Source organism: Rhincodon typus, chromosome 2 (assembly GCF_021869965.1).
Source record: "Rhincodon typus isolate 14 chromosome 2, sRhiTyp1.1, whole genome shotgun sequence".
Lineage (NCBI taxonomy): Eukaryota > Metazoa > Chordata > Chondrichthyes > Orectolobiformes > Rhincodontidae > Rhincodon > Rhincodon typus.
The window spans coordinates 42,773,430-42,796,659 of NC_063333.1; the positions used below are offsets into that span (position 1 = coordinate 42,773,430).

General features: G+C 41.4%; 1 protein-coding gene across 2 annotated transcripts in view; it reads left to right on the plus strand.

The window, feature by feature from the left end:
- The first annotated feature begins 4,630 nt into the window (after positions 1 to 4,630).
- Positions 4,631 to 23,230, plus strand: part of LOC109930012 (very-long-chain (3R)-3-hydroxyacyl-CoA dehydratase 1) — a 53,915-nt gene continuing 35,315 nt past the window's right edge. The window contains exon 1 of one of the 2 annotated variants that reach the window (XM_020529550.2): positions 4,631 to 4,833. In XM_020529550.2, coding sequence (XP_020385139.1) covers positions 4,721 to 4,833 — 113 coding nt within the window. In that variant the 5' untranslated portion in view covers positions 4,631 to 4,720. The remainder of the gene's footprint in view (positions 4,834 to 23,230) is intronic. The other variant, XM_048618543.1, reaches the window with a different exon arrangement.

A 23,230-nucleotide genomic window follows, 5' to 3' on the forward strand; every position in this document is an offset into this window, starting at 1 on the left:
ATGTGAGAGCAATGGCCTTTTTTTTACAATAGGACAATTTTAGGAGTGAAAAACATAAACAGTTGAGCTTTAGGTTCCAGTTTGGAAGATCAGGGATTGATTTTGTTTTTCTTTTTGTTGGGGTAACACATAAAGCTTCAGCAAAAAAGGGATTTTGTCTAGTTTTAGTTTGGGGAGTTCTGCAGGGTTCTTAACTAAAATGGATGTGTAAAGCACTTTCTCCTGAGAAATTGAAAAGCTAGTTTAGAATTGTTAAAAATAGGTTATTGTTGCATAAGGAGTTCAGTAAAAGTTCTAGACTGGAAAGTCTGTTAAATCCCTCAAGGGGCTATTTGAACTGAGAAAGTTTACACTCAGTTATATGACAAATCAAGGAAGAGGATATCAGCTTCTCATGACCAAAAACTGAAGCCATTAGCTAAGTCAAACCCTATGTGGGACAGAAAAAGCAACTGTCTCTGGTGTAACTACAACAATAGTTAAAGGATGCTTTTGGGATTAACTATATATCTGCAATTTATAAATGTGTGATATATGTAAATAGTTTGGCTCATTGCATTGTATCTTCATTTCCTTTGCAGAATAAACTTCTGTTCTTTATTGAAATCAAATCTGCAACATTGCATGTTTATGTTTCAGTGTGAGGCCACCTTGTTAAAGTAAAAGAAAACTCTAAAGCCAGATGTCAGTCTGCCATCAAATTTGTCTAGGAATAACATCGTCCGGGATTATAACACTCACACAAACAAAATATTATCAGGGATAGAAAATGTAACATCACAATAACAGGATAACAGACAGTTTATTAAGACAATGTATGTTTTCCCTGTTTTATCTGAACCTGTGGGCAAAACTTGAGAAGTAATGAAATTAAGTGTAACATAAAACAGAATTGTGGATGCTGGAAATCTGAAACAAAAACAGAAATTGCTTGTGAAACTCAGCAGGTCTGGCAGCATCTATGGAAACAGATGCAGAGTTAACACCTTAAGTTCAGTGACCCTTCTTCAGAATTGATTGGCAGAGGGCAATATTCAATGAGACCTTGTTGTCATAGTGCACCAGTCACTGAAAGTAAGTGTGAGGTGCAACAAGCAGTAAAGAAGCCAAACTGTATGTTGACCTTCATAGCAAGAGGATTTGAGTGCTGGAACAAAAATACCTAGCTGCAAAAATAGAGGGCATTGGTGAGGCAATTATGTTCTCTTTATCTGAAGAAGGATGTTCTTGCTATAGAGGGGGTGCAATGAAGGTTTACCAAATTGATTCCTGCAATGGCAGTTCTGTCATATGAGGAAAGATTGAGTCAGTTACGATCATATTCATTGGAATTTAGAAGAATGAGGGGTGATTGCATTGAAAACTCTGAAATTCCAACAGGACTAGACAGGTTAGATGCAGGAAGGATGTTCTTGATGGCGCGGCAGTCCTCAACCTGGAGTCATAGTTTAGTTCTGAGATGAGGACAATTTCTTCACCTAGAGAGTGGTGAGCCTGTAGAATTCACTATTACAGAAAGTGACTGAGGCCAAAACATGATGTGTTTTCACAAAGAAGGTATATATAGCTCTTATGGCTGAAGGGATCAAAGAATATGGGGAAAAGTTGGAATTAAGGTATTTAGCTCAATGGCCAACCATGATCATATTGAATGGCACAGTCTTGAGAGATCGAATGGCCTACTCCTGCTCCTATCTTCTATATTTCGATGCATCTATGTAACTTCAGAAATTCACAAGTGATCTAGCACATTAAAGTAGGAATATCTTATTCATTTGGAGCTCATCCAGGGTTCTCAGAGTGTAATGTGAGGTAAATGATAACAGAAGAGCTGACCACTTCTAACATTTATGCAACTCACAGTGATCGATAGAATTGAAAGGGCTTCTTTTAAAATTACAGATGTTTCAGATAAGTCCATATTCTCAACTTGTTGCTAGGTGTTAAACAGGTTATCTATTTTGGAAAAGATCCAAGTTTTGTATCTATTAAATACAGCAGGTGAGAAATTGAGCGTGTTAGCCTCATTTGTTTCATTTCAAGTCAGAGATCCAAAATGGTCTGTGTGATGCATGGCATTAAACTTGCCATAAGAATTTTAAGATATTGTAGTGGAAATACATGTAAATTAGAAGGAGAGGTAGGCCATCTGGCCCCTTAACCCAACTTCATCTTTCAACAAAATTAGGGTTGTTCTGTTTGTCTTCTGAATTTCACAATCCCATCTACCCTCTGACAATCTTGCCTAACAACTTTTTCTGTCTCCTTCTTAAAAATATTGAATGACCACATTTGCACCACCTTCTGGGGCACAGAGAATTCCAAACTATCCTCAGCTCTGTCCTAAAAGGGCCAGAAAAAAATATTTAAACATGTCCACTGATTCTTGTTGTGACATCATTCATGAGTAAAGTGGGAAGTTTGATGCAGTGATATATTTCAGCTTTGCAATTATTAAGGGGATGTTATTAGGACCAGACTAATGAAGTCAGGCTTCTCTCATTTACAACTTTGGTCATCTTCACCCATTGCCAGCAGTTAAGTGCCTGGAAGGCTTCCTCTTTCTGAATTTCTAAAGAATGAACATGAACTTTGGGAAAAAAACCGGGGAACTGTCTATTTAAATTGTCCAGTTGAGAAGCTGCACCAACACATCAAGTTGAATGTCTCCTTCTATATTTGACCATTCAATGACTCTATCTCCTGGGGTGAAGAAGATGTCTGAACACCATGTCAATATTCCACCATAATGATCAACTTTGTCTCATGTAGCATCAGAACATCCAAACAGACACCTCCATTCCCTTCTTTAGTCATTATGCTGAGTGTTTCTGTACTCAGCAGCCACCATGCACTCATCCTCAAGGAGATGCAGGCTGCATTTAAATGGCTGTAGAGTGTCATCAATGAAATGTGCATGAAGTGTTATCTGCACACAGTACTTTTGAAGGCAGCACCAATATTACATGCTATTATCCTTCAGAAATGATTTGCTTGTTCAAAATGGCAGAGTGCACTTTCTCGGCTGAACATACCTAATATCTTGGCAGAAACTTGTTTTAATTATTTACTTGTTATTTTGTTTTGATTCAAATAACTACCACTGCATCTGTTGTGTGGCACATTGCTAGTGTTCTGAGCTGGAATAGCCACATTCATGTCCCATTCCAAGACTTAATGGCTAAGGAAAGTGTGCTCATAACCTGGCCAAACAGGTTAAGTATCAACTTGTGAATTTTTCTAATGTACTACATTGGCAAGTGGGAAATGTGGGGGAGATCCCTGGTCAGCCATCTGACGGAAGGAAACTCACAGATTTCAGGGAGTTGTTGGCAGAGTGCTAATGTCACTGAATGAGTAATCCAGAATCTCAGACTACTCTTCTGAGGGAAAATGGGTTCAAATTCCATGTGACAGATGGTGAAATTTGAATTGAATTTAAACCAACTGTTGATTATTGCAAAACTCAACGGGTTCATAAATGCCCTTTAGGGAAGGAAATCTGGCATCCTTACAAAATCTACATTTGATTTCAGGCCTGCAACAATACAGTTGACTTTTAACCTCCCTAAGGTATTTAGGAATGAGCCATAAATGCTGGCCTAGCCATCAATTCCTACATCCAATGAATGAATAAAAAAGTGTTGTTATGGTACAGAAGGAGGGTGTTTGCCTGTTGTGGTTGTACCTGGCTCTCTGAATGAGCTTTTTGACCTGGTGCTATTCTTCTGCATTTTCTGCACAACCTTAAACATTGTTTCTGTTTAAATAATACTTTAATGCCCTTTTGAATGCCTCACTGGAACCTGCCTCTACTACACTTTCAGGCAGTCCATTCTACACCTTAACTCATCATTGTGTGAAAAAAGTGTGAAAAATTACTCACATTCACTTCCTTTGCTAATTATCTTATATCCCTCTCATTATAATTTGATACAATTTGACTCGTCACAAAGTATTGTTTTGCATGCTAACCAGGCAAATTGTAAATCATACTTTACATAAGCACATCAGAGTATCAGAACAAAATGCAGTATTTAGTGTTGGAGCTACAGATCAATTTTAATATATGAGAGGTCTGTTCAAAAGCCTGATAACAATGGGGAAGAAGCTGTTCTTCTCAATCCATTAATGAGGCGATAGCTCCTCAGTATTCAACATGCAGACACCCACGCGATTTTCAACTGCCAAAATGAGAGCAGGGTTTTCATAGCAGATTGTCAGATGCCAATTGACCTGAAACCTCCTCAGATGGATGGAAACCCTCAAAGAAAATACTTGTTTTTCTACAGCTTTCAAGTTATGGCACATCAAGCAGGTAAGGAAAACGCCTAGGGGAGAGCTAATATGTTGTAATCATAGTGAGTTAACACAGATTGCAGAGGTATGCAATCTACAGAATGATGTCTTCACTTGATTGGAGTGAAATTATTATCACCAAATATATGTTTATGTTAAAAATGATGACAGTAATGAATTCCTTTTATATTATATGAGATATCTTACGATAAAGACATAAATCTCAGCAGCTGCAAGAGACATTCGTTGTTCCTGACCGAGTAAAAAATCGATTCCGTGCGCTTAGCATGGAGCAGTATGGTGGCTTCGCGCGCGCCTCCGCGAACGCGCGGACGCTGATCCCAAGGGGGGAGGGAGGCGCGTGCCCGGGGTCGGGCTTCAGCTGTTCGCCTGGACTTTCTTAATTTAGTCATCCGGTGCCATGGCGCCCAGTGAGGAGGATGGCTCGATGGAAGAGAAAGAAACCAAGAAGAAGCCCCTCAGCCCATTTGCTACCGCTTGGCTCACATTCTATAACATTACCATGACGGCTGGGTAAGATCGTCTGTTTATGGTTGTGCGGCGTAACATTGTATCAATGCTTCTGTGAAGCCTGGCTCTGCTGTACAGCAAGCTTCTTTCTCAACAAATTCATCTTAACGCATTTATTTCAAGACAACACTAGCGCAAACTTGCGTACGAGGACCTGATTGGCGTGTTTTATTTCAGTGATTGGTTTTGTTCATTCAGTTGAACAATAATTTCACGCTGGAGTGTCTTGAATGAAGGGGGTGCATGGTTAGACTTGTATTTCCTTATTAGGTTGATTACAGAAGCTGCGTCATCTTTCTTCACAACTGTTGTTAAGTATAGATTGACACCATGGAGAGAGGAATGCCATAAGGGAGGTCGTTCTGCTTTCCTAGGCAGATTTCCCCGAGTAGTATAGGGTATGGCTCTCAGAGGAGCAGAATATTAATTTGTACACTAGATCTAAAAAAAGGCATCAAGTATGAAGCTATTTAGCGTTGGGCTCATGGTTTCTGTTGATGGTGTAAGGAAATAAAATAAGCGGAATATGTATCTAAACCAAACTGTTATTTCTTTCGCGATTTGATTCGAATCGTTTTTTCTATCTTACTGCAGAAGAATTATTAAACTGAACTTTTGATTCAAAAATCGAGTTGTCAGCTGTTGGCATGAAATTACCGTGCTGTCTTATATTTCTGTTTGGAAATGAAATTATATAGTCCTTTTTTACGAACTGTTCAAATGTTTGAAACTGTATTACTTTATTTCGTGCCAAGTGACTTAATAAGAAGGTCCCAGCAATGTGTTTTGAGGTTTGCAGAAGTGAACACATTCAACATGAAAACATCACATTAGCATGTGACTATATATCTTGGCAAAGAAATCTTTCAAAGCCTTACACATTAATTCTGAGTTTCAAGAGCAGTGATTTTTGATCTGGTAAACCAAGCAGTTTGGTCATCTGATGCAAAATATACTGGGTCATGTTTTAACATGAGTAAACTTATTGTGGATGAAACAAAAACATGAGCCAGTTATAGATCAGCAGATCTAATTGACTCAAGTATTAACATTGCAAATTGGATTTAGTTACCTAATAAATTTATTTGGAGTGAACAACTATTTACATTCACATAATACCTTGTACATGGGGAGAACAAAGTCCCTAAAGAGATTCAGAGGTGTAAGCAAAAAATGGATGCCAAATCAAAGGAGAAGATATTAGAAGAGGTCATGCAGCATGGTCTAAGAGGTGGGTAATGGGGTAGCTGGGCGGTGGGGAGAAGTGTCTTTATAAGCGGTGGAGAAGTATGTAGGAGTTTAAGGGAACCAAATTTCAGAGTTGGAGCTTGGAAGGTACACTAATAGAGCTAACAGCAGGTTGGGGTGTTGCATGAAAACTGCACAAGATGCCAGTAAAAGGAATGGATATTTTAAGGATGTGATTGAAAAGCTGGCTGTGGTTTCTTGGAAAGGGAGTTGCGAGAAACAGACCTGCAAGAAAATGCAAATATAAATGACTGTGGGACTTGGACCCTATAGTTACCTCGCAGTAATAGCAGTGATCTGTTATTGCTCACAAAGCTTCAAAAAGCTGGGTTTGTAAATCAAAATCAAACAGTCACTTCAGAGTTATAAGATAATTAGTTGGTGAGCATCCAGTTTAATTGTCTGTTTGAAAGAGTTAATTATTTGTAGCTAATTGGTGAGTAATTTTACTTTCTACGCCCTAGCCTCCAGTTTAAAGTTTGAAAGTAACTTCAAGCATGGCAGAATAGATTGGCTGTATGGAATGCCGATTCAGTGCTATGTGGGGTGTTGTTGATACTTGATATGGTCTAGATGATAGTGTGGGAAGTATAACCAACTACAAGAATAAGAGCTCTGGGTTTTTGAACTGAGCGGGCTGAAGATGCTGAAGTCAGTGTTGCACCATGAAGCTGAAAACTATGTGGATAGTATGTTTAACAAAGTGGTCACATTTCAGATTAGGATTAGGCTGTAATAGAGGGAATCAATGACCGTTACATAGCCTGCAAAGACCAAGCAGATAGGCTCAGGAGTTTCCCGATTGTCTGTTATGAATACTGCTGAGGGTAATGATTCATCAGACAAATGTGGCAGGAGCCAAACTTGTGCCACTACAAATGACTCAGCTGCTTAGATGGGGCACAGAATGGAAAGGCAATAGTTATAGGCAGTTCAAAGACTGCTGTGTCTGGAGGTGTGACTTCAGGGTGGTCTGGTGCCAGGATCATGGATGTGAAAGAGTGACTGCTGGACATTTTGTTTAGAAGAGGATGAAGAGCCAGAGGTCATGATTCACACTGGCACCAGTGACATAAGTAGACAGGGGGATGAGGGCCTGAACAGAATTTAGGGAGCAAGGCAAGGGGATCTTTGGAGCTCTAATGTAAGGATTATTTCCATATGCTAGCGAGTATAGAAGTAGAAAGATTGTGCAAATGAACCTGTGGCTGAGAAATGATTTAAAAATTCTGGGGCATTCTGAGACACGTGGGACCTGTGAAAGAAGGACAAGTATAACTGAGTCTGATATCCTTACAGGGACATTTTTCAGGGAATGGAAACCCGAGAGAATTCAGGCAGAATAAAAACGATGTGGGCTATCAGGAGCAGAAAAGTTAAAAAGAAATTGGTATCAGTAGAAAAAGTAGTATGGGAGAAATTAATGGGACTGAAAGTTGACAAATCCTCGGAATCTGATGACTGTAGAGATGGTGGATGCATGAGTGATCATGCGTCAAGATTCTATTAATTCTGTAAATTGGAGGGTTGCAAATGTCAACCCATTGTTTAAGAAAGGGAATGGGGAACCACATCCTCCTAACCTGCCGTCAGTTGTAGAATGCTAGAATCTGTTATAAAGGATGTGATAACTGGACTTTTCAAAAATAAACTGATTTGGTCAAGTCAGCATGGATTTATGAAGAGGAAATAATGATTAACAAACCAGAGTTTTTGAGGATATTACAAGCAAAGCCGATAAGAGGGTGGGGCCATTGGATGTGTGTATTTCGATTTTGGACAGCATTTATTGCCTGCCCCTCGCCCTTGAGAAAGTGGTGGTGAACTGACTCCTTGAACTACTGCAGTTATATGTAGACCCACAATGCCATTAGGGAGAGAATTCCAGGATTTTGACCCCGCAACAGTGAAGGAATGGTGATATATTTCCAAATCAGGATGGTGTGGCTTGGAGGGAAACTTGCAGGCAGTGGTGTTCCCATGCATCTGCTGCCTTTGTCCTTCTTGGTGGAAGTGGTCGTGGGTTTAGAAGGTGCAGTCTCTGGATCATTGGTGAATTTTTGCAGTGCATCTTGTAGATAGTACACAGTGCTGCTATTGAGTGTTGGTGATGGAGAGATTGGATGCAGTGCAAATTAAGCGGCCTGCTTTGTCCAGAATAATAAGCTTCTTGAGTGTTGTTGGCGCTGCACTCATCCAGGCAAATAGACTGTATTCCATCACACTCTTGACTTGTACCTAGTAGATAGTGGACAGGTTTTGGAAAGTCAGCAGGTTAAGTTACTCACCACAGTATTCATAGCCTCTGACCTGTTCTAGTAGCCACCATGTTTATGTCATGAGTCCAGTTGAGTTTCTGGTTAATAGCAGCCCCAGGATATTGAGAGTGGGGTATTCAGTGATGGGAACACCATTGAATGTCAAGGGGTGTGATTAAATAGTCTCTTATTGGAAATGGTCATTGTCTGGCACGAATGTTACTTGTCACTTGTTAGCTCAAGCTTGGATATTGTCCAGACCTTGTTGCATTTGAACATGTACCTCTTCAAGATCTGAGGAGTCACGAATGGTGCTGAATATTGTGCAATGATTGGTGAACATCCTCACTTCTGTTCTTATGATGTAAAGAAGGTTATTGTTGAAGCAGCTGAAGATGTTTGGGCCAAGGACACTACCTCGAGGTACTCCTGCAGAGATGTACTGAAGTTGAGATGATTGACCTCCAACAACAACAACCGTCATTCTACGTGCCTGGTATGACTTCGTTCAGCAGAGACTTTGCCCCAATTCCCATTGTTTCCAGCTTTGCTGGGACTCTTTGCTGCTCTCTGTTGAATGCTGCATTGATGTTAAGGGCTGGCACGCTCATCTCACCTCTGGGATTCAACTCTCTTTTTGTGTTTGTTTGAAGCAAGGCTGTAATGAAGTTAGGAGTTGAGTGGCCGTGGCAGAACACAAACTACGCATTGGTGGTGGACATTGAAATCCCACCCAGAGTACATTTTGCGTCCTCGTCACCCTCAGTGCTTCCTCCAAGTGTTGTTCAGCATGGAGCAGTACTGATTCATCAGCTGAGGGAGGATGGTACGTGGTAATCAGGTTTCCATGCCCATGTCAGGGGAGTCAGGAGATGAGTTACTCACTGCAGTATTCCTAGCATCTGACCTGATCTAGTAGACAAGTCCAATTGAGTTTCTGTCAATGGTAAATGCTCACCCCCCACCCCAAATCCCCAGATTTTGATAGTGGGGATTCAGTGATATGAACACCATTGAACATCAGAGGCTGGTGGTGAGATGATCATTGCCTGGCAGTTATGTGGTGGGAACATTACTTACCATTTGTCAGCGCCAGCCTGGCTATTTTCTAGGTATTGTTGCATTTGAACATACACTGCTTCAGTATCTGAGAAGTCACAAATGGTTCTGAACATTGTTTGCACATTCTCACTTCTTACAATGGCTAGAAGGTAATTGAAGCAGCTGAAGATACAAGGACAAGGGTAGCAGATATATGGGAATACCACACCTTGCCACTTGTCTGCCCAAGCCTGGATATTGGGCAGACATTGTTGCATTTGGTCATAGACTGCTTCAGTGTCTGAAGCGTCATGAATGGTGTTGATCATTGTGCAATCATTAGCAAACATCCCCACTTCTGACCTTATGATAGAGGGACAGCAATTGATGAAGCAGCTAAAGATTGTTGGACCTAGGACCCTGAGAAATTATGCGTATGCATAGTGTATGCATTCCTTGAATCACACTGCTCTCTTATGGTATGAGTGTGTGGTGTTGTTGTTGACTGTTAATTTGGGTGATTAATTTAGGTTATTTCGTCAAGAAATATTGTTCCTGTGCTATCTATTGCTGTGATATTTTGGTTGTGCTGGGACCTCCTAGGTTTGATTTTTTTTTGATCTGTGACCTGTACGGGTGGTTCATCCCCCTTTTCCTGATCAGCTGCCTGCAGTTGGGTGTATGTGCCTGCTACTGAAAAGGCAGAATTGGTCATTCACTTCCACATCATTTAATCAAGGTGAGAACTGTTCCATGCAGGTCCCAAGTTGTCAGTCGTGCTATCTTTTGTTGAGATTCTTGAATGTTTGCACCCTGACTGGCTCTCCAATACTCAACTCTGGTAATGGTTCAAAATCCACATTAAGTCTGAAGCTGGAGCTCCAATTTTCTGTAAATGCATGTTCTGCTAATTCATAAATCCAGGGGCTGTTCTAATCCCTTTTTGCAGAAAATGTTCCCACTTGCCTCTTCCATCTCCTAAACAATCACTCTGAGTGAAGAAGACCTTAGGGCCTTAGCTGATGTCAGAAACAGCAATGAAAGAGCGATTAAAATCAAAGTGTGCAAGAGGGCATATTTAGAAGGTCTCAGAGATCTGATGTCTTGTAGCAGAGGTAGTTAGAGAAGAAGGAACAGAATGAGGGTATGAAGGAGGTTGAAAGCTGAATGAGAATTTTAAATTAGAGACATTGCAGTCTGCAAAAGTCAGATACAAATTCAGCAAGGGTGATGAATGGAGCATTGCGTATAGGAGTTGGCACATCATGCCGTGGCTGCATAGGACATTGAGGCTACTTTTGGAGTACTGTGTATAGTTCTCATCACTCTGCTATAGAAAATGTATTATTAAACTGGAAAGGGTACAAAAAGATTTGCAAGGATGTAATCAGGTCTGGAGGGTTTGAATTATAAGGAGAGGTTGGATAGTCTGGGACTTTATTCCCTGGAGCGTCCAAGGCTGAGGGGTGACCTTTATAGATGTTATAAAATCATGAGGAGCATATATAAAGTGAATAACAAAAGGTCTTTACCCCAGGGTAGGGGAGTCCAAAACTAAGATTTAAAAGGGACTTGAGGGGCAGCTTTCTTGTGCTGACGATAGTACATATATGGAATGAACTGCCAAAGGAAGTGTTAGATGGAGGTACAGTTAGAACATTTAAAAGACATTTGGACAGACACTTGAATTGGAAAAGCTTAGAGGGATATGGGCCAAACATGGGCAAATGGGACTAGTTTAGTTTGGGATGCCTGGTCAGCATGGAAAAGTTGGACCGAAGGGTCTGTTTCCGTGCTGTATGTCTTTGATACAGTGACTTTATAATTGAGAGGTTACCCATGAGTTTGGACCAGCTTTGAACATCATTTTCTCCCCCTTTCAAAAAAATGGGATGGTAAAAGCCCAGCACTCCTTGAATCTCAGTACTCGCACTGCAATGTTGAAGGCACAGCTCTGGACTGAATCTGGATCCCAGGAATGTGAAGTGACATGGATTAATACAGGAGGATATGAAGAGGCCATAACTAAGTTTGGGGAACAGGGAAGAGGCTGTGTGTCAGAGATGAAGGAGGCAGAGTGGGTGTGTAGGAGACTCTAATATGGAGGTTGAGGAGAGGGGAAGAGATAGCCCCCCTCCAAGTTGCAATGGGGAGGTGGTAAATGGATCATGCAAGAAATTATTTTAAAATAAATCTCACCACAGCCATTTAGATTCTACACCCCACTGATTGTTGAAGTGAAGCAATGTTAAATAGCAAAGCCTCAAATTGGAATTTACTGTTCTTCGTGGGCTGAAGGGCCTGGAATGTGCTGTACTGTTCTATGTAATTGTCTTATAACATTCAGTGGTCATAACATCCTTTGTGGAAGGTGAATTTGCCATATATTGATGAACAAAGCTTTATGTACAATGAACTCCTTTGTGTTACTTGGACTACAAATGCTAAAAATGAAAGCATTGCATGTAAGTTGATGAGATCATTACATTTACTACTACGAATTAATATTATGCCATCAGAGTCAAAGAACTAATAATCAATTAGGCCAAAAATGGATATGCCTGAACTTTAGCAGTTAATTTCTTTAACCCATAGGTGTGTTGCCATTGAAATCCTGGCTAAAATTACCTAACTGCTCGGAAATGGGTTCTAACTTGGGAGGGGGCTGGGGGAGAAATTGCTTGGTTAAAGTTGTGCGAGCACATATTTTGTTTTGTTGACATGTTGAGCCATTATATCTTCTGTTGCTAAAGTTTTAAAAATATTTATTCCTGCTTAGTATTGTGGCTGCAGTTCATAGCAAAATATGTGAATTGGCAAGAGTGCGGAGAGTTCCAAATTATTGCTTCAATAATACCATAGTGTAAAGTGTCAGAAAAATGTGCCCTTTCACATTTAGTGTGTAAAGCATATCATAGACCATGACAAATAGGTCAACCGTTGAAGACTCCAACAATCCCTCAGTCATTGAATAAATTAATTTGACAAAGATCCTTTAAAAAATCTTTTCTTTTGCTTAAAATCCATTCAATTCATTGTCTTCTGCATTTGACAATTCACAGAATTCATACAGTTTCTTTGGCTATGATATCTCTCTGAGATGGTTTTTTGTTTGGAGCAACTTGCTGTAGAGCCCATTGGGGAACAGGCAATTCTGGATTTGGTGATGTGTAATGAGGTAGACTTGATTTGGGAGCTGAAGATGAAGGAACCCCTACTGGCTGTGACCATAATAGGATAGAATTCATCTTGCAGTTTGAGACGGAGAAGATGGAATCAGATGTAATGGTATTACAATTGAGTAAAGAAAAATATAGAGATGCGGCCAGATTTGATTAGAAGGGGACCCTAGCAGGGAAGACATTACAGCAGCAATGGCAGGAGTTTCTGTGGATATTTTAGGAAGCACAACAGAAATTCATGTCAAGGAAGAAGAATATATTAAGGGAAAAATAAGGCAACCATGCTGACAAGGGAAGTCCAAGGCAGCATAAAAGCAAAAGAAGAAGCATACAATGTGGTGAAGTTTATTAGGAAGCCAGAGGATTGGGAAGCCTTTAAAAACCAACAGAGGACAACATAAAAAAGCAAGAGAGTTATACAGCATGGAAACACACCCTTCAGCCGAACTCCTCCATACTGACCAGGCTTCTTAAACTGAACTAGTTCCATTTGCCTGTGTTTGGCCCTTATCCGTTTAAATAAGGGGAGAGAAGATGAAATGTGAGGATAAGGTCATGCTGTACAACTCTGACTCTATAAGTTAACCAGTATAAAAGAAGATTTCAAGAGTATTTTTAGATATATGCACAGTAATAGAGGCAAGGTAATGAGCAAGTTAGACTAAGGAGAGCTAGTGAATGTAATCAATTTTGGATTTTCAGGAGGCCTTTGACAAGGTGCCATTACAGGAGGCTGCTAAACAAGATAAGAGCCCATGGTGTTAGAGGTAAGGTACTGACATGGATAGACGTGCAGAAGGCAGAGAGTGGGGATAAAGCAGTCTTTTTCAGGATGGCAGCTGGTGAACAGTGGAGTTCCACATGGGTCCATGTTGGGCCTATAAATATTCACATTATACATTTAACAAACTGGACAAAGGAACTGAGGGCATTGTAGATAACAAGGTGTAAAGCTGGATGAACACAGCAGGCCAAGCAGCATCAGAGGAGCAGGAAGGCTGACATTTCGGGCCTAAACCCTTCTTCCTTCAGAAATGGGGGAGGGGAAGGTGTTCTGAAATAAATAGGGAGGGAGGGGGAGGCGGATAGAAGATGGATAGAGGAGACAGACAGGTCAAAGAGGCAGGGATGGAGTCAGTAAAGGTGAGTGTAGTGGGAAGGTAGGGAGGAGATAGGTCAGTCCAGGGAGGACGGACAGGTCAAGGGGGCAGGATGAGGTTAGTTGGTAGGAGATGGGGGTGGGGCTTGAAGTGGGAGGAGGGCATAGGTGGGAGGAAGGACAGGTTAGGGAGGCGGGGACGAGCCGGGCTGGTTTTGGGATGCGGTAGGGGGAGGGGAGATTTTGAAGCTTGTGAAGTCCACATTGATACCATTGGGCTGCAGGGTTTGCAAGCGGAATATGAGTTGCTGTTCCTGCAACCTTTGGCTGGCATCGTTGTGGCACTGCAGGAGGCCCAGGATGGATATGTCGTCTGAGGAATGGGAGGGGGAGTTGAAATGGTTCGCAACTGGGAGGTGCAGTTGTTTAGTGCGAACTGAGCGTAGGTGTTCTGCAAAGCGGTCCCCAAGCCTCCGCTTGGTTTCCCCGATGTAGAGGAGGCCACAACGGGAACAGCGGATGCAGTATACCACATTAGCAGATGTGCAGGTGAACATCTGCTTGACGTGGAAAGTTTTCTTGGGGCCTGGGATGCGGGTGAGGGGGGAGGTGTAGGGGCAGGTGTAGCACTTCCTGTGGTTGCAGGGGAAAGTGCCGGGTGTGGTGGGGCTGGAGGGGAGTGTGGAGCGGACAAGGGAGTCACGGAGAGAGTGGTCCCTCCGGAAAGCAGATAAGGGTGGGGAGGGAAAAATGTCTTTGGTGGTGGGGTCGGATTGCAGATGGCGGAAGTGTCGGAGGATGATGCGTTGGATCCGGAGGTTGGTGGGGTGGTACGTGAGGACGAGGGGGATTCTGTTTTGGTTGTTATTGCGGGGAGGGGGCGTGAGAGATGAGTTGCGGGAAATGCGGGAGACTCGGTCGAGGGCGTTCTTGACCACTGAGGGGGGGGGATGTTGCGGTCCTTGAAAAACGAGGACATCTGAGATGTACGGGAGTGGAATGCCTCATCCTGGGAGCAGATGCGACGGAGGCAAAGGAATTGGGAATAGGGGATGGCATTTTTGCAGGAAGGTGGGTGGGAGGAGGTGTATTCTAGGTAGCTGTGGGAGTCGGTGGGCTTGAAATTGATATTGGTTTCTAGGTGGTTAGCTAAGTTTGCAAATGATACAAAGATATGTGGAAGGACTGGCCATGTCGTTCTGCAGCCCCCCTGCATCCTTGACATGGACAGGATAGGAGAGTGGGCTAAGAAGTGGCAGATGGAATATAAAATGGGAAAGTGTGAGGTTATGCACTTCAGTAGGAAGAATAGGGGTATATTTTCTATATGGGAAAAGGCTTCGGAAATCTGAAGCACAAAGTGACTTACGAGTCCTAGTTCAGGATCCTCTTGAGTTTAACATGCAGGTTCAGTTGGCAATTAGGAAGGGAAATGCAATGTCAGCATTCATTTTGAGAGGACTAGAAAACAAACGTAGAGGCGCTGCTGAGGCTGTAAAAGGCTCTGGTTAGACCACATTTGGAATATTGCGAGCAGTTTTGGTCTCTGTACCAAATGAAGGATGTGCTGGCCTTGAAGGGGGTACATGGGAGGTTTACAAGAATGATCCTGGAAGTAAATGGCTTGTCATATGAGAATCGGTTGAGGACTCTGAGTCTGTACTCAGAGTTTAGAAGGATGAGGGGAGATCTCTTTGAATCTTATAGAATACTGAGAGGCTTGGATAGAGTGGCCATCAAGAAGACATTTCCACTAAAAGGAGAGACTAAGACCCAAAGACACAGCCTCAGAGTGAATTGATAACCCTTTAGAACTGAGATGGGGAGGAACTTCCTCAGCTAGTGGTGAATCTGTGGAATTCATTGCCATAGAAGCCTATGGAGGTCAAGTCATGGAGTGTATTTAAGACAGATAGACAGGTTCTTGATGCGTAAGGGGATCAAGGGTTATGGGGGGAAGGCAGGAGAATGGGATTAAGAAACAGATCAGCCATAATTGAGTTTGCTCCACCACTCGATGAGCTGATTGGCTTAATTCTGTTTCTGCCTCTTGTAGTCTTATAGCATAAGCCCTTTGTTTGTTTCATTATCATCCCTCCATGATAAATTACAACGATTTGCTGGAAAGTGCTAAATTTTGGCATTCAGGTCATTTAGTGGTTTCTGTGAGATCTTTGCCGTCTCCAGCAACACCAGAAATTTACATTCCATTAAGTGACCGTACCAAATAGTTGTTGATCTGAAATCCCACATGAGTGGTATTAGGTAGAACATTTCTGGTGACTACATAACATACTGATGGTTTTTGAAGACACGGGCTTCTCAAGATTAGGCCAGTGTGTGGTCTCTGACCACATGACACACATTATTTGATGAATTAGTGAATGTTACAAATTTTCATTTAAAATGTGATTAATACTTTATTCATTTTGTTGGAAGAACCATTTCTCTTTCTATGATCTGCTTACAAGGTCCTGCATAGCAAACATGCATTTGAAAAATTTAGGATGACGATTAATGTGAGTACGGCCCCTCATGGCTGCAAGGGGAGGTCAGCATATGTGCCAAGTCAATGCAAAAATATAATTTTTCTGGTTTCAAAAATAATGTTGCTTTATATATCAGGTTGATATATAACCGTGATCTATGATACTTAACACTGAACTTGTATATCCATATTTCAGTTGATATCAGTAGATAATATTTTGAAAACCTCTTTGAAAAACTTCAGCAATTGATTGCTTCCCTACATTGACACAGTACTGGATTTTCTCCTAGATTTTCTCATTCATGATCTATCTCTTGACACTTTTGATACTACAACAAAAGAACAAAAGAGAAGTGCAGCACAGGAATAGGCCTTCGGCCCTCCGAGCCTGTGCCGATCAAGCCCTGACTAAACAATAAAACGAACCTTCTGTTGTTATTCAATCTGTATCTCTCTATTCCCTCCCTATTCATGTAACCATCCAGATACCTCTTAAATGTCGCCAACGTGCCTGCTTCCATCACCACCTCTGGCAGTGCATTCCAGGCTCCTACCACACTCTGCGTGTAAAGCTTTCCTCACACATCTTTAAATTTTTGCTGTCTCACCTTGAACCTGTGCCCCCTTGTAATTTAAACATCAATCCTGGGAAAAAGTCTCTGACTATCTACCTTATCTATGCCTCTCATAATTTTGTAGACCTCTATCAGGTCTCCTCTCAGCTGCCATATTTCCAGTGAAAACAATCCTAGTCTTTTTAACCTTTCCTCATAGCCAATGCCCACAAGACCGGGCAACGTCCTGATGAACCTTGTCTGCACTCTATCCAAAGCTTCCATGTCCTTCTGGTAATGTGGCGACCAAAACTGCGCACAGTACTCCAAATGCGGCCTAACAAGGGTTTTACTCTTCCTCATTTGACTTTCCTTTTCAGGCTGACCAACGTTTCTCTGCTTTTATCACATAAAACTTCATATCCCAATACACAAGCCCAATCTTGAGTCACCTAAACTCACCATTCACCACGTCTGCTCAAACCATCCCTTTCTTCCCAAGATGCACTAATTCTATGCCAGCTTCTGGTTCCCTCCCTTCTTTTGAAAACAACTTGTTTGAAAATCTCCAATCAGTAATCATCCTCTCTTTTAGCTTTAAGGTGGCCCTTGCCCATGTCTCAAATGACATTCTTCACGGCCACAATTGTGATGCTTTATTCGATCTTGTTGGAGTTAATTTCAACATTCAGTGCAGTTGTTTGTGTCTTTCTCTTGCGATGTCTTCTCCACAGTAGACTGCTTTGACGCTTCTCCTTTGTGGTAAGTTATCCAATTACATGAAGTCATAGAGTCATACAGCATGGAAACAGACCCTTCGGCCCGACTCAACCATGCTGACCATGTTTCCTAAACTGAGCTTTTCCAATTTGCCAGCGTTTGGCCTATATCCCTCTAATCCATTCCTATCCATGTACCTGTTCAAATGTCTTTTTCAAATATTTTAATTGTACCCATCTCTGGCAGCTTATTCCATACACACACTACCCTCTGTCTGAAAAGGTTGCCCCTCAGGTCCCTTTTAAATCTTTCCCCTTTCACCTTAAACCTCTAGTTTTTTCTCCCTTACCCTTGGAAAACGACCTTGGCTATTTACCTTAACTATGCCCCTCATGATTTTATATCCTCTGTAAGGTCACCCCTCAGCCTTGGATGCTCCAGGGGGAGAAAGTCCCAGCCTGTGCAGCTTTTCCTTTATAACTTAAACCCTCCAGACCTGGCTACACCTTTTTGTAAATTATTTCTGTACCCTTTCTAGTTTAATAACATCCTTCCTATGACAAGGCAACCACATTTTGCACGCATTTAGCAATGACGATATCTGCAGTCACGTGGAAAATTTCCCAAGGATGTATTTTTTGATCCTCTTCCTCCTTCTATATATGGCATCAACCTCCAGGGCAATCAAATAATGACGTGATGATTTGGGCCCAGCAGATGTTTGAAGTGGGGAAAGAGATCACAGAAGAGATCACATTTTCTTTCCTTTTTAGGTTTGTGCACTCAATTTCAAGGAGGAGTGAGGGCGTATTTCTTACTGTTTACTGTGCAATAAGTGCACAACAGAAAATGTTGGAAATTTTAACAAGTGTTATTTGCATTTCTCCAGTTGTTGATCCCAAAAGGTTTATTTTCAGAGTTCTGATAATAGCTGTCCATAAGCTGTTGCCTTGGAGGTGGAAGAAGGACATCACTGTGACCTCCTCTTTCAGAATTCTCTGAAGCAGATACCTTACAACTGTCACATCATCCACTACTACTCAGTGATTCTTGGAATGGTACCAGCAGCAGTGGTGAAGCTGGAACTTAATCAGCTATCTGCGCTCACCTTTCTTGCCGTCATTTACATGCAGTAGAGTCTACTCTACTAATCTGTTTCCCTACAGCACAGATGGGACAGTAATTCAGTGTGAGGTGTGGTAGTTGGTTCCCCCTGTCTGATTCTTTAAAAAAAATTCTCTCCTGTACAAATCCAGCCATCTCATTAATCAAGTTTCCCCTCGCCTTTCTAAACTTCACTGGAAAAAAAAACAGTCTATCCAATCTTTCCTTATAAGACAACCACATTATTTTGGGTATCATTCTAAGCAAATTTCCAAAACAAAGTTCAAGTCTCCTTTGTGATAATAGATCCTCAAAACTCAGGAATTTATTTTCTAAAGCTGTTACTCAGATGAAGCGAGTTGCAGAAAAAGGCACAAAACTTCTGTTCAATTTAGCAGTTTTATTTATGTTTGCGATGTTCAAATCCATTAAAATATATAAATATGAAATAGATTGCTCTTTACATGGGATGTAAGTAACTCAAATCCAGCATTCTGTTTTCATCCCTACTTTGCCTTGACAATGATGTTAAGTCTTGAACTCCAACAGTCCACGTGGAAAAGGTACATCCACAATGCAGTGCGGGATTGAATTGTGGGATATTTACTGCACTCAGGCAGTGAAACAATTCAAGTGCAAAGCAAGGAGGCATTTTTCCCAAATGACTGATTCTTTTCACCAATACTACTGAAGACGAAGAATAAGGGAGAACGCAACACAATAAAACATTGTATTAAAATGTAGAAAGGAAAGTAAAAATTAATTGAAGAACATAATGGCTCAGTCGTGTCCTCGGGGAAGGAAATCTGCCATCCTCACCTGGTCTGGCTTGCACTTGACTCCAGATCTACGGCAATGTGTTTGATTCTCAAATACACTCTGAAATGGCCTAGCAAGCTACTCGGTTGTATCAATTGCTACGAAGTCTCAACAAACAAATGAAACCGGATGGACCACCTAACATCCACTGAGGCAACGGAAAAGACAATGACAGAAACAACCCTATTGATCCTGCAAAGTCCTCCTTACTGACATCTGAGGTCAAGTACCAAAATTGGGAAGCTGTCTCAGAAGTCAAGCAACAACTTGACAGTCACTCTCAGAATCATATCTTACAAGCAATGTCCCAGACACCAACATCATTATCCCTGGATATGTCCTGTCCCACCAATCAGGAGGGAGTTGATCTGGGAGTCATCAACATTGAGTCTGGACCCCACGAAGTCTTATGGCTTCAGGATAGACATGGGCAAGAAAACCTGCTGATTACCACATTCAATCCTCCCTCAGCCGATGAATCAGTACTCCTCCATGCTGAACAGCACTTGAAGGAAGCACTGAGAGTGACAAGGACGCAAAATTTACTTTGGGTAGGAGATGTCAATGTCCACCACTAGTGCCCAGTTTGCGTTCTGTCAGGGCTACTCAACTCCTAACCTCATTACAGCCTTGCTTCGAACATGGACCAAAGAGTTGAATTCCAGAGGTGAGATGAGCGTGCCAGCCCTTAACATCAATGCTGCATTCAACAGAGAGTAGCATCAAAGAGTCCCAGCAAAGGTGGAAACAATGGGAATTGGGGCAAAGTCTCTGCTGAATGAAGTCATACCAGGCACATAGAATGACGGTTGTTGTTGTTGGAGGTCAGTCATCTCAACTTCAGTACATCTCTGCAGGAGTACCTCGAGGTAGTGTCCTTAGTCCAACCATCTTCAGCTGCTTCATCAAAAACCTTCTTTACATCATAAGAACAGAAGTGGGAATTTTCACTGATCATTGCACAATATCCCACACCATTCATGACTCCTCACATACTGAAGAAGTACATGTTCAAATGTGACAAGACCTGAACCATCCAAGTTTGGGCTGACAAGTGGCAAGTAATATTCATAGCAAGTAATATTCATGCCAAACAATGACCATTTCCAACAAGAAACTATTTAATCACCACTCTTTGTCATTCAGTGGTGTTCCCATCACTGAATACCCCACTGTCAACATCCTGGGGTTGCTATTAAGCAGAAATTCAACTGGACTCACCACATAAACACAGTGGCTACAAGAGCAGGTCAGAGGCTATGAATACTATGGTAAGTAACTTAACCTTCTGACTTCCCAAAACCTACCCACTCTCTACAAGGTACAAGTCAGGGGTGTGATGGAATACTCCCACTTGCCTGGATGAGTGCAGTTCCAACAATACACTCAAAGCTTGATAACCTCCAGGACAAAGTAGCCCGCTGAATTGGCACCACATCTACAGGCATTCACTCCCTCCACCACCAATGGTCAGTACACACTACTGCTACTATCTCCAAGATGCACTGCAGAAATTCACCAAAGATCAGTAGACACCACCATGGGCAACTGGGGACGAGCAATAAATGATGGCAAGCCAGCAATGCCCACATCCCATGAGTGAATACAAAAGAATAGGCAATTACTGGAAGCTGAAGAATATTCCAGAAGAAAATGCCGACTTGCACTAATGCATGTTAGAAATAACCATTGAGATTTAGTCCACAATTACAATTTTGGGCTAAGGATTCGAAAATGTTAGGATTTAAACTTTAAAGACAGTTTTTTAAAATTGCACAAGATAATTTGGAAGAATTTGTAACTGTTTTTGTGCATTAGAAATCTTAGTCGGAAACATTCTCTTTATGAAAATGACCACGAAGCACTTTGGTATTATAATCTTGTAAGAAGATTACTCAATTACAAGGCAAGCCTCTGTTAGATATGAGCCATTAAATGGTACATAGTGTCACACTTTCAACATTTAAAAAAGCCATTCAGTAACACCACCTACAGGAGTAACAGCTATTTAAAGAACTTGAGAAAACTAGGCAGCCCACATGCCAAATACATTCAGTCTTTGGTGTTTCATTCACGAAGCACAGTGCACAGTTGGAGAGGAGTTGGATGGTTTGACTCCAGGTTGGGGAATAGGATCATCATCTTGCATATAAGGAACACGCAAAATGGAAGAAGGATAAAAGGAAGAAAACAAATAGGGGAATATGCGTGGGGATGGGGATGGGGAGAGGGATGTACTTGTGAATGTCGGGAATTAGGTTGACAGTGTAGCACATTGATTCCCTCAGGGGAATAAAGATTGGCTGGGAAGCTGTCTTTGGAAGGCATAACACTCGTTCCTCCTCAAAACCCCAACTCTAAGATTTAATTGTTCTATCTTTTTGACTCCCGCTGTTGGTCTCGCCATTCTTAACCAAATTCTTAACCTTCCACTCGGATAGTAAAGAAACTATGATACTTTCAGTTTGTCTCTCATCCACAGAACCTTACGCACTAGGTTGCTGCAGCATCCTGTTTGCAAAGTATCTGTTTTCAGTATGTGAATGGAGAGACATTCATACCAGATGATGTAATATGCATTATTTTAGTATCTGCAGTTCACCAATGTAGGCTGAGCAAGACAAATAGCTACTAGTACTGTTTGGTAGCTTTTTAGTACACTGCAATCTACATTTTGAAACACTGGAGCTGTATTTCACTGAAAAAGCAAGAAATAATGAGTGCTATAATACCAGCTGGTAGATAAGGAAGGGAGTAACAGCATTCAGAAGCATTTAAGTGTTAAAAATAATCATTTTAAGAAGGTGCCTTGAGGTAAGTGAGTAAAAGGGCTCAAAGGCTATCTGAAACAAATGCTAAAAAATTTAACACTTAATGGTTAGTTCAAAGAGGAGATGGTTTGGGCACAGTCAAGGTATATTCTCTTAAATGGAAAAGGGAGCTTAAAAAAATTCCGGAACTCCCTGGATGACAAAGGAGCTAGAAATTCAGGTAAAGTAGAAAAAGTGTGCTTGTGACAAGTGTCAGGTAGGAAATAAATTTGAGACTAAGACAAACTCTGAAGATTCAGACAGGAAGTGAAAAAACAGAAGAGCAGCAAAGAGGAATGGTAAAAGACTGGCAACCACCATAAAGAGAGGTTCCAAAATCTTTTATGTATGTAAGTAGCAAAAGGGTGATAAAAGGAGTAGTCCCAAGGAGATTTGAGAGATTTTAAAAATGGTGAGCTGGCTGGATAGAGCAGATAGGAATAAACAGTTCCTATTTATAAAAGGAACAAGAACATGGATTAGAGCATAGATTTAAAGTGATCTGCGAAAGAAACAAGGCTGAAATAAGTAGTTAGTGTATAAAATGCACTGCCTGGAATGTGATGGAAAGAGGTTCAATTGATGCATTCAAAAGGACATTGGATGATTATTTGGATGATTATTTGGATGAAAATAATAAACATGAGTATAAGGAAAAAGAGGGTGATTTGACAGTAGGTAATGGCCATTTACCAAACCAGTGCAGACAAAATAGCCGAATGCAGCGCCATAGTAGTCCTGGGTAATCAGTTGCAGAGAGGGAGGAGTGTTCTTTACACTTTCTGCAAATGTAACCTTTACACACATGCACAAAGGAATCATAGACAACATAATCTAAACCTTGCTTAAGCAGAGAATGCTGTGCTATTACATCTTTCTAATGGACACTTGACATTTTATAAATAAGAGATGTTAAGCGAACTGACCTAATAGTTACTGGGTTTATTCCTCCGTCTCCCTTTTTAAAGAAAGGTCTAATAAGGGCAGTTTTCCCGGTACTTCTTGACAATCTAAGGACTCTGGGAAGATTACTACCAGTGTATCCACTATCTCTGTAGCTAAGATAACAAGGTGTAG